This window comes from Camellia sinensis, chromosome 2, assembly GCF_055761805.1.
Source record: "Camellia sinensis isolate YWXY chromosome 2, ASM5576180v1, whole genome shotgun sequence".
NCBI lineage: Eukaryota > Viridiplantae > Streptophyta > Magnoliopsida > Ericales > Theaceae > Camellia > Camellia sinensis.
In genome coordinates this window covers 39936951-39949031 of record NC_138962.1, presented here as the reverse complement: position 1 = coordinate 39949031, position 12081 = coordinate 39936951, and the positions used below count along the sequence as shown (strand labels likewise).

General features: G+C 34.0%; 1 protein-coding gene across 14 annotated transcripts; it reads left to right on the top strand.

The window, feature by feature from the left end:
• The first annotated feature begins 281 nt into the window (after window positions 1-281).
• LOC114307249 (putative pectin methylesterase CGR3) lies at window positions 282-11388 on the top strand. Of its 14 annotated transcripts, XM_082914196.1 has the most exons (8): window positions 345-461; window positions 2403-2676; window positions 7795-7938; window positions 8147-8186; window positions 8275-8316; window positions 9207-9516; window positions 9840-9895; window positions 10886-11388. In XM_082914196.1, exons 3-7 carry the CDS (start codon window positions 7876-7878, stop codon window positions 9856-9858), a joined length of 474 nt encoding a protein of 157 aa, XP_082770322.1. In that variant the 5' UTR covers window positions 345-461; window positions 2403-2676; window positions 7795-7875; the 3' UTR covers window positions 9859-9895; window positions 10886-11388. The 14 variants fall into 14 exon arrangements, with proteins under 14 accessions (XP_082770318.1, XP_082770317.1, XP_028108445.2 ...); XM_082914192.1 differs by lacking the exon at window positions 2403-2676 and having other exon boundaries at window positions 282-461; window positions 7795-8001; XM_082914191.1 differs by lacking the exon at window positions 2403-2676 and having other exon boundaries at window positions 282-461; window positions 7795-8001; window positions 9207-9550.
• The last annotated feature ends 693 nt before the right edge of the window (window positions 11389-12081 follow it).

Below are 12081 nucleotides of genomic sequence, written 5' to 3'. Positions count from 1 at the left end.
TCTTTTCGTAAAAAGTCAAAAAGTCATCCCAAACATACTAGTTTTTTTTCCTCATATTTTAGTTAAATAGTCAAAAAATTACTAAATTAACCTGTTCCCAAACGAGGCCTTAGTGATTTTTTTCTAAATTTTTTTCAAAAAAATATACTTTTTAGATTAGTCTCAATGGATCAGAAAGATAAATATTTTTTGTATAATTATTTTAAAAAATCATTAAAAATAAAAAAAAATTCAACAAAGGAGGTGATTTTCTTTTCTGTTTTTTGTGGGCAAAATGCGCCAGACTATGGAATGTATATATTGATTTTTAATTATTATGCATACAGCTACAACGGCAAATGTATATAAAATTGCAATATGACACGCTCTCTCTCTCTCTCTCTCTCAGTAGTGGGAGCTGAGTTGCAGATGAACCAGCAGATCTAGATCCCAGCCTCAAATCCTCGGATCGTTCGTCTCTGGTATCTTTATCTCCAAATAAAATTTACGTATATATATATATATAAATATGTTTCGACAATCGCATTTGAATTCGTTGATTTGTTTCTGGCATTTTACAGTCATTTTAATTTTTTTGCTCATTTATGACTTTTGTGTTCACGATTAATGGCTCTGCTTCGTTCAGTTTATCCTTCTTTTCATTGTTGCACTGATTCTTGTTATGCACTTCATTTTCCTAGTGTTCTGAAGCTTTTGAGATTGATATTCATGTTATTTTGTCTGTGCATTGTGTATTAAATTGCAATAAAAATGTGAAAAAATGGTCTAAGCTTCTCTCCATCCACTCCGTTGTGTGTGATGATTTGAATTGTTTATTTTTTTATGTTTCTGAGTTAGATTAGATCATTCATAAAAATAAAGTAAAAAAATTTAAAAAATAATTTGATAATTATAACCACATAATTTTATAATATTACTTTTTAAAAAAGAAATAGTTTTTCAGAAAAATTTGGATGAGAATTGTTTGTTTTATAAGGCATGTTTTATTAGTTAAATTTGGTTTTTTATATTTTATATTTTTAATAAATGAACTACGCCCAGACTTACAAAATGAACAATCATATCATTGTTGTGAGCCCGTGGTAAGCCCACAGGTCTGGAGGTATCTCCTAAAAATATATTACAATTCCTTACATAGTACTTTTATTTTTTTGTCCACATTTTATGGTTGCTGTTAATTAAAATGGTTCTGGGTGTTTGGGAACCTGTGCACAGAAGCAGAAGCCAAGCAGTTATTAGTTGTGATGTAATGTAAGCAATGTATGTTTATGGTTTAATATTTCATCCTAGCTGTCTGACTATTAAATTTGTGTGCATAAATGTAATTGAATGTTTGAGTTCTCCTTTTCTGATTGGCAACAAATTTTGCGAAGTTAGAGCTTTAGTTGTATTAGCTTATTTTTCCTACGAAAGAAAATATTATAAATGCGAGCATGACAGCAAGGATTGAAAAATCCTTACAGATTAAATTCAAGTCAATTATCAAGCGATTGTGTTGACGGTTCTTTTGCCTCAATGAAGAGGATTTCAAAGAAAAGAAAAATTAAAAGAAGAAAGAGGGAGACGGAGAAAGGTGATTGAGTCAACAATTAAACTAGCCATTAATTTATCTCTACTTTTATGCTTCGAAAAGGAAGTATATAAAATAAAGTGCTGAGAACTTACCTCTACTCTTATGTTTCGAAAATGAAGTGCAGAAAATTAAGTACAGAAAATATAAATGACAAGAAAAATAAAAATTAATTGTCTTTGATTTGAGTTCTAGATCTCCTTTTACAATGTAGCCATGAATGGCTATTTATAGGCAAACATTTGTAGGAAAAAATCACCTAAAACTACCCACTCTTCCACCTCCTTCATTTCATACTCCATAATCTTCCATAACTTCCTTCAACCTCCACTTCATGTTTCATGTTCTCCACATTGTTTTCCATCATCTTTCCACATCTTATAACTTCTCATAACCTCCAAATGAGTAGGAGGGTGCCACATATCTTGTAATTATATAAATAATAAATAATAAAAATTACAAATTTATGGTGCCAACATTATCCCTCGCGGCTATTAAAAATGATGTTTACTTGAATTTTTGAAGGGTCGAACCAAGCACATGACTAATCTAAGCAACAAAGTGCTTCGAATAATATTAACAAAGTGCTTCAAATGATATAATAGCACCAATAAAGTGCTTCAAATGAGCATGAAATTATGACTTAGATGTCTCGAATTATATATATGCCTTGAAAGGATATTATATATGTGCTTCAAATCAGCATCAATCTCTTAAAGGAAATTAAACAATTTTGTTTTACTCGTACTTCAAACACTTAGAAAACTTGGAACCTTTTGAAGTAGGTTGATGTTGCTTGCACTTAGAATCATTCAGAACCTCATATTTTCAGGGCAAAGCCAATATCCAAACATGATTTACCTTAACAAGTTGTTATACATGCTAGCTATTATGGACTAGTAACAAGCTTCGAAAGTGGTATAGAGGACCAAAATCATCCTTCAAAGGTCGAAGGTGCTGACAAAGGACGAATTACATCCTTGGAAATACTCGGCAAAGCTTCGAAAGTTCACAACTACCATTATTGTTTCTTCGAAGCTGTTGTTGATGCAAGATGGAGTACTTCGAAGCTTACAAAATTATGGCAAAAGGGCATTCGAAACAAGGTTTGGCCAACATTGTGATTATTCAAATTTTATATGTTCTGGTTCACACATAATTAATGAAAATATTAATTTTGTGCTTCGAATCAATTATTAATTCTCCGGAGACACCAAAATCGTTGTTCTTCGAACCAACTTTTGTAGAATACTAGTTACATTTTCATGTAACAAATGTCTATAAAAATGTTTATCAGTAAAGTTACCAATTATCATTCCAAAAATAGGCATTATTTGACAATTAATTAATTGTCATTTTACATATATTTGAAGGGAGGTACAAATTTCGAAAGCTTTCTCATCCCATGTTACATTTCGAAGGTGTTTATTGATGACAAAACCACCCTTCGAAAGTCACATATGTTATTAAAGGATTAAAGTCTTCCTTCGAAAGTGCTCACGACATCTCTTCAAACCAAATCCAAAGAGTTGGATTACAATGAAATTAGTTTGGCATTTTAACTAGCTATTAGTGGCTATAAAATGATATTTCAATGAATACATATAACAACACAACCATTTATCCTTTGAAAAGGGTTGAACAACCCTCACATGTTCTTAATGACATGCTTCAAAGTGTCTTGGGACATGCTTTGAAGGTAACTACAAAATCAAATGGTGATGGTTTTATAGATCAACTAAATATTTTTGGCCCAATATATTGCAATAACGAAATATTATTTGTTAGCCATTCCATCAAAGTCAACGTTTGATGTGATCTACAAATCCAAAATGGATTTTGAATAACAAAAGTCATGGTATAGTATGACCACGAAAATTTGTACTTTTTGACACTTTGAAAAATGTCAAAAATTTTGAATTTATGAACAGTGGTTTGTTCGTTATTCTTGACCATGTTTGGTCTAAAACCATGACTTTCGTCAAATTGATTTTCATAATTATTTGGCAAGGTAGGCTGTTTTTCCATGTTAGCCATTAATGGCTTATGAAAATCCCCCATAGGTATTGCAAGACTTGACTCTCTAAAAATTGGTTTTTGGACCCCCCGAGCCATGCATGGAATATCATTCTTAGCCAAATTTGACTCAATAACATGCTCTTTTGTTATATTAATTTCATAATTTGGCTCTTTAAAAATGGGCTCTTGAACCTCCCGAGCCATTGATGAAATTATATTTTCACTAATTTCAGTCACAAATGACTTGAAAACATTTTGTAAAATTCCACAAAATTCAGTCATTGAAGACTTGACAAGAAGGGTTGAGAACTCATGTCTCCATTGGCAAATTTCCATATCAGGTTGATGAATTACTCTAATTAAATGGTGTATTTTTTCTTCTATCAAACAATATTGTAATGGATGGAAGTTTGTTTCATCAAGAAAATGGATCTCTTCTTGAAGATCCAAAATTTTTTATTTACGCCAAAAGATTTCATCTAGGCTATTTAGAATGGACGAATCTAATTTATTTTTCATTTCTTACACTTGAAGTCCCATTGGGCGTGCCAAAAATTGTTGGCTTATTTTTCCTAAGAAGGAAAATATCATAAATACGAGCGTGCTAGCAAGGATTGAAAAGTCTTTACAGATTAAATTCAAGCCAATTATCAAACGATTGTGTTGACGGTTCTTTTGCCTCAAGGAAGATGACTTCAAAATTGCCAAGTGTAGAAAAAAGAAAAATTAAAAGAAGAAAGAGGGAGACGGAGAAAGATAATTGAGTGAACAATTAAACTGACCATTAATTTATCTCTACTCCTATGCTTTGAAAAGGAAGTACATAAAATAAAGTGGAGAGAACTTATCTCTACTCCTATGCTTCGAAAATGAAGTCCATAACATAAAGTATAGAAATTAAGTATAGGCAATATAAATGACAAGAAAAATAAAAATCAATTGTGTTTGATTTGAATTCTGGATCTCCTTTTACAATGTAGCCATGAATGACTATTTATAGGCAAACATTTGTAGGAAAAAATTACCTAAAACTACCCACTCTTCCACCTTTTTCATTTCATATTCCATAATCTTCCATAATTTCTTTCAACCTCCACTTCATGCTCCATGTTCTCCACTTTGTTCTCCATCATCTTTCCACATTTCATAACTTCTCATAACCTTCAAATGAGTAGAACGGTGCCACATGTCTTGCAATTATATAAATAATAAATAATAAAAATTGCAAATTTATGGTACCAACAAGTTGACATTGTGCAACACCCTTGTGCCTTTGCTAAGAAATCAAGGAAACAAAAAGTAAATTAAGTGGCTTGCCTGTTTAGAAATGGAAGTACTAGAGTGTTAATTATCCCCAATTTATGTTATTGTGGGGTGAGGTAGCTAGTTTTTTTGCCTTGGGGTTACGCTTTTGCTTATCATTGAAGAATTTTTAATTTGGGTTAATGTCAAAGGTTATAGAACTATATAAGATTAGAACACCATATTTAGTTGATTTCTTCCTAGTGATATAATAATTAATACTGGTGAATAATTTCTACATATTTGTTTGAAGGATAAATTTTAACCATGTTTAGGGCCAATTTCATAACACTCTCATGACCTCATTTCCCGAAAGCTTAGGCTTAACAGTAAACACCCACATGCACACACCCATACAAACAATTTTTTTTTTTATCAGCAAAAAGAGAAATTTTATTGATGAAATGAACGTACATTGCATATGACACTACATCAATAAAGAAGAGGCGAGAGCAAGGAGCATCATAGCATTACTCCCTCATCACTAGGTTGGCACCAAGTAGAACACCCAATCATATGCTAGCTCAAGCCAAAAATTGGTGAGATACCATCAAAGAACAAACTAGCTAAACAAACACCATCAAAGAACAAACTAGCTAAACAAACAACAAATCACAAGATGAGTTCACAACCACAACAGACAGCCACAACTAATGGAAACACTACACCAATCAGCAGCAGCAACTAAAATTCACTTCCACATCCCTTCATCCCAAGCTGCTAACCTGTAGCGGTGGCAAAAGCAAAGCAGCAGCAGCAGAAAAACAGTAGCAATAACAGCAGCAGCAACGGCCAAACACCACTAGGAGACCCTGCATTTCCCCTGCCTCCAAAACGCCGAACTCAAATCATCACCAATCCAATGCATCAGCAGAACCAACATCCACACAACACATACTAACCTGCGGTAGATCTAATCTGCTTCATACAATGCACCAGATCATGCACTGAAAACACACATCTGGGATTATTATACTTCACCCACAGTGCAATCCTGATTTTTACCAACTCACAAAGTTCCTCCACCTGGGGCTGAGTTCCTCTAAAGACAATCATTTATGCATTTCCATACGGACCACAATAAAGCCATAGGAATTGTTTTCCAAACCATCCAATCAAACTTTTTAAACTTAAACCCAGCCCCCCAATTAAGAAGCCCCTCAATTGATCCAGTTACTACCCACCGTAAACCCCACCATCCACCAGATTAGACCACACTTTCCAAATTGATGGGCACAACAAAAACCACATGGTTAACAGATTCAACATCGGAGTTGCAAAAAATGCAGATGTTACTACACCAATATGCTGCAGATAATCCATGGTTTTTAACCCTCCCCTTCCAAGCCAACCACCCAAAGAATTGTGATTTAGGGGGAGACAAATTATTCCAGATCAGGGAGGGGACAATAGAAATGACATCAGCTCATTTCTATTGTACGTAGAGGCAACACTGAACTCATCTGAAGGAGATGCTAATCATCTTAGGCAATCATTAAGGTCTGTCACTAGGGACATAGCAGCATTTAGCATAATGTTGAGACTTCTAACCTCAGCCATCTCCCAAGCTTAGCGGTCTTCTGAATGTCAACACCCAAACTTCTGAATCGCCTTTCTTTTCCAACAGCATCCCAAGCGAGTCCTCTTTCTCCATTGATAGCTTGAACAATCTTGGAAATAAAGCTTTCAGACATTGATCTCCAACCCAATTATCAGTCCAAAATCTAATTCTCGATCCATTTCCAGCAACAATCCTATTTTTTGACGGATAAAAGTTTCCCATTTGGACACTACCACTGGCTACCGAAAAGATGTCAAGCCATAATCTTGAGACTCTGCTAGTATCTTCCAAGAATGGCAGCCAACTCCAACCAATAGAAGCATACTTGGAACAAATGACTTTTTCCATAATGCCTTACCTTCATTACCATATCTCCACCACCGCTTTGAAAGCAAGCAATCATTGAAGCCTCTGGTCCTCTTGATTCCCAAACATCCTTTATTCTTGCCTTTTGTAATATCCCCCCACTTAACCCTGTGAATTTTCTTCTTTAGATCTGCACCTCCTCAAAAATGAAGCTTGCACTTTATCAATTATTTTTGCCACACCCTTTGGCACCTTGAACAACGAAAGGTAATAGACAGGTAAATTTGATAGCACAGATTTAATCAAAGTAAGTCGTTCCCCAAAGGATAGAAACTTCCTTTTCCAAGAGGCTAACTTGAGCTTAAACTTGTCAATTCCAGGTTTCCAAGTGGCTAGTCTTCTGGGGCTTGCCCCTAATGGCAACCCAAGGTAGGTAAAGGGAAGTTTCTGGCTCTTGCAATTAAGCAAATCTGCGAATTCAGACACTACATTTTCAGCCACTCCCACTCCACAAACACTACATTTTCATACAAACATTACATTTTCAAACAAACATATTATATGATTATACTAGAAAGGTGTCACACGCAATGTGAATCAACTAGTCCTTCAAATAATCAGTCATGATTTCTCTCTCTATTCTGCAAAAAAACATCACCACTCTTTTTCTTTGTAACAGACTCTCTATTCCTCAGTTTTCTCACTCTTTCATAGCTCCTCAAAAATACTTAAATAGAATGTTTATGTTAGTCCCCATTGAGCATTTTCTTATGATTGCTAAATTATTTTTGAAAGCCTCAACCAAACACTAGAAGTTGTGAAGGAAAATTATTATTATTTTTTCATGTAAAATAATTTTCAGTATAAAATGTTTTATATTAACATAAAATGAGCATTAGTTTATTTTTTCCTTACTGGCATCATGCACTATGTATGATCACAATTTTATGGTATTTTTGGCTATTTACCAGGTAAATAGGATTTAATGCACATTGTTTCCTTCTAAAATTTTATTCTCTCTTTCAACTAATGGCAGGTCTTGCAGGCTCATTACTACTAACATAACCATGTCAAGAAGGCCCTCTTGACGTTTTACAGATGTTGGGAATATTCCATTATGGGCTCCTTCCATCCCAAAACTCACTCCTCACCTTTATTATCAATTGGACTTGTGGTTGTGGTAAATCTCAGTTCCATCGCTATATTACCAAATCAGTACATTAACAACTGGAATTTCTCTTGGGTGAGCAAATATGCTCGGTAAAATCTCTCAATTGATGCCTCTATTAGTATTACAACCCAGGCCCTGCACATAGTTTCTTATATTGTACTAAGTTTTGTTGTTTAAGTTCTGATTAATATTGCCTTTTTTCTTTTCGAATTTTCAGGGTGCATTTCTCATAATCTGGTATCTGTACAGTGGCTCAGGTCTGCATTTTGTTTGTCAACTTGAATACTGATTACTAGAAATGAGCTCAAACATCTGCATTCTAACCTTTTGGCTTTTGTGTGGTAGGTGGATCTAGCAGTGCTATAGAGGCTGTAAGTAAACTTGAAGGTAAATATCTGTGATCTCTTGTTGAAGCCCTTGCTCTCTTGTTTCTAATAGGACTAATACAATTTAGTGAATTGGACATGACTACTAAGTAAAGTTTTTTATGTGGATGCATAACCTAAAGCTTTATCATTTGATCCTTTATTATCGGAGGCTTGTAGAGTTTCATTGGAAATATTTATTTATGATAGCATCCTTATATCAAATGGAATAAGTAATTTTGTGGAAATTTCTATGCATGAGGATGCACACCTAGTAAAATATTGACATAGTTAGCCATCACCCTATTGGTCAACATTTTGGAACTTCTAATATGGTTTTCTCATATCATCACTTATTCCGTTCCTATGATTTTACTTTTTAACTTTATCCTTTATCGTGCATTTAGGGTGAACTCCTGACCAAATTGATTCTTTTGATATATATGTATTTACATGTATGTATATTTTAGTTAAAAAGGCAGTAAGTTAGATGTGACTTCCCTCTTGATGGTTGAATGTTGTTTGACTGCAATAGTTCATTTACATAGTTGCTGATGTTTTATGGATGGCTTAGATAGCTTACCTACAAAGGACTTGATTTAGGTACCTAATATTGATTATGTAGCCTAAAGATGTTTAAGGGAAAAGATTAGGCATGCTCTGCTATACAGATTATCTAGTTGCTTTTAGAGTTTTTACAATCTAACTTTCAAAATATGGACCAAAAAAATATGATTGATCATTGATGCTCTTACATATGTAAACCACAAAAAATCTCGTCTTGTCAGGGTATTTGAAGTGGTCCCTTTTTTATTTTTCTTTTCCCCTTTTTATATTAACTGCTGTATTGGTAGCAGCTGCAGATAGGGACCAGCATTTCCGAATTTAAAGACACAAAATATGTATATGCAGGTGGTGTTTCTTGCACATTAGAAGTTCAGAAAGCATTGCCTATTCTGAAGAAAGCATACGGTGACAGCATGCGTAAAGTGCTTCATATAGGCCCTGAAACTTGTACGGTTGTCTCTAAATTACTAAAAGAAGAGGATACTGAAGCCTGGGGTGTTCAACCATACGAATTAGATGATGCTGATAGCAACTGCAAGAGTCTGGTACACAAAGGCGTTGTGCGTGTGGCTGACATCAAGTTCCCTCTACCCTACCGGTCAAAATCATTTTCTGTTGTTGTAGTGTCAGATACATTAGACTATCTGTCGCCAAGGTACCTTAACAAGACTCTGCCGGAGTTGGCAAGGGTATCGTCTGAAGGTTTTGTCGTTTTTACTAGAAAATCCCTTAAACAGGCCTACAGTTTATATATTTTTGAACATTTTGATATCACACTAGGCCGTAAAGTTTGGTTTGCCTACTTGTTCTGACCAATGGGGACCATATTTCAATTGATAATGGGTTTGTGTTGTGCAACTTTTCTCTAGTTAAAAGCTGATAATCAAAAAACAAAAGCTAAAAACAACCTTCTCTCAGTGTTGAGATAATCAACTTTTTCAATCTTAATTTTTGCTACTTTGTTGTTGTCATATGTAGGTTATCCAGGTCAGCATAGAGCTAAAGCGACAGAGCTAACCAAATTTGGTCGCCCAGTAAGTCACTATTCTTTGTTGGATTGCAATCTATTCCTTATTCATTGAAGGGATTATATATTTGTCAATATGTCTGTGATGGTATAATTATATTATGGATTGTATTGACTTTTAGATTGTTTGGATTGGCATCTTAAATGATAGAACTCATTGATTGAGGAGCTTCATATGTTATCTAATACAGTTTATAGACCTGCACCTGGTGTCTCTGTGAAGTAGATGTGTGGAATGATTCTAGAAAACTCCTGATGGAAGCAGTGCATGTTTAAGATTCTAAACTCCTACTGATCTCATATTGGGTGGCTACCACTACTAGAAGCTGAGAAACATTAACACAAATATGGGACGCGGTGAATTAAAAAAATTATGATACGGACAAAGCGGGGATAGGACAGAATATATTATTTATATACATATTTTATATTTTTTATCTAAAAACAACCAAAAGTAATGTAAAACTAACACTAATCAACTTGAAAACCCACTCAATTACATCGAAAATGTCAGAAGCGTGTAAGTTCAACAATGAATAGCGTATCCACTAAAAATATGTAGATCCCTATTATTTTCAAGAAATAATAATATGGTGTTAATATTTACTAAAATTAGGTACCCCTATTAGTTTCAAGAAATAATAATATGGTGTTAATATTTACTAAAATTAGGTACCAAAAATTCTAAAGCTCATTCTTTCTTGAGAAAATTGAACAGACTACATAGGAGAGAGAATATTAAGCAGAAATTTACTCGAACTGATATTTTGAGAGTTATGAAAGCCCAAGTGATTCTACCCATACGATGTTTGATTTGTTTAGGACGGTGTCGGGAGAACTGTGCTATCTCATTTGTGAGCATTGATTTTTGTTGCGTGGTTGCTTTGCTCCCACTTCAACAGCAGCAATCCATTTTCTTCCCTTTTGGGAAAAAAACCATTGGTTGGACGGTTTGACTTTAAAAACTTGACATGCTAGTATGTTTTTTCTTGTGTAGGCCAAATTGAGAAGCTCAACTTGGTGGATAAGGTTTTTTGTACAGACCAGCATAGAAGAAAATGAAGCTGCTACTAAGAAGTTTGAGCAGGCCGCAACCAAGATATTGTACAAGCGAGCTTGCCAAGTTTTCCATCTCAAATCACGCCACTGAAAATCTCCAGATAACATGGCTTCTTGGCGAAAACAGTGCCGAGATATGTCTTCTGTTCCCATACAGCTTATTAATATTTGGTAGAAACCATGTTACTCTTTCTTTTTGTTTTTCTTTTTCTTTTTTGGTGTTTATGTTAGGTAGATAGCTGTTGATTGAAATTTTTTTTGGGGGAAGATTGTGTATTTTGCGAAGATGTAATGTTTAATGTTCTTGCTCCCCAATGCCGGAGCGTCTTGTAGCTGCAATGATAGTTCTGTTTAGCATGTTCGGATCGATTCTTCTATTTCAATTAGTATGGAGAACTAATCACTATTCATTTAATGATATTTGTAATGATATTCTGTTTCCATGTCTTCCACTTTCTTGTAACCTGATTTCAAGCGCTGGGATTAGAGCAAGTACCTGGTGATCTTTTCTTGAAGTCTTTGTTTATTACATGTTGATTTTATTTTTTAAGGAATTTATTTGTTTTTGAGATATTTATTCATTTATTGATTTTTACTAGGAACAGTTATTTTGTCACCAAACAGAACTTTTCACACAATTAAGTTTTAGCAACGATTCATAAAGGTCGGCTTAGATTTTTTGTTGATGTTTTTAAAAATGTCATCTTAAAATTGTGGGTTGGAATTTTTTTCCTGTTTTATTTTTTTCCTCATTTGGGTGTTAGTTGTCAATTGTCACATAGTTTTTCTCATAATCAAATTTTATTGTCAAATAAAAAATTCAACAACTTATTCAACAAACTGCATCAAAATTTAAATTTCACATATTCATAGCCAAACTCGTATTCTCTAGGTCTCATTTCAGCATTAAAAATATATAGAAAAAGTTCAAATTTGGGACACGGAGAATAGAAAATGGGATTCACTTTTCTTTAAAAAAATATTTGAGGAAAATACAAATCAATGAAAATAAATAAAAATATGGAAGTGCAAATGGAATTTATGTTCTAGTGTAAGGTGGTTATAATTTTCACTTGCAGTAAAGCACAGACTCCACCTTATACCTCTGGAAGCATTTTACTCTAGTAACTTTTT

Coding starts and splice junctions, on each gene's coding strand:
- LOC114307249 (XM_028252646.2), top strand. CDS start 7,876: ATGGGCTCCTTCCATCCCAAAACTCACTCCTCACCTTTATTATCAATT. Junction 8,002..8,146: donor ACAACTGGAATTTCTCTTGG/GTGAGCAAATAT, acceptor TCGAATTTTCAG/GGTGCATTTCTCATAATCTG. Junction 8,187..8,274: donor GTATCTGTACAGTGGCTCAG/GTCTGCATTTTG, acceptor TTTGTGTGGTAG/GTGGATCTAGCAGTGCTATA.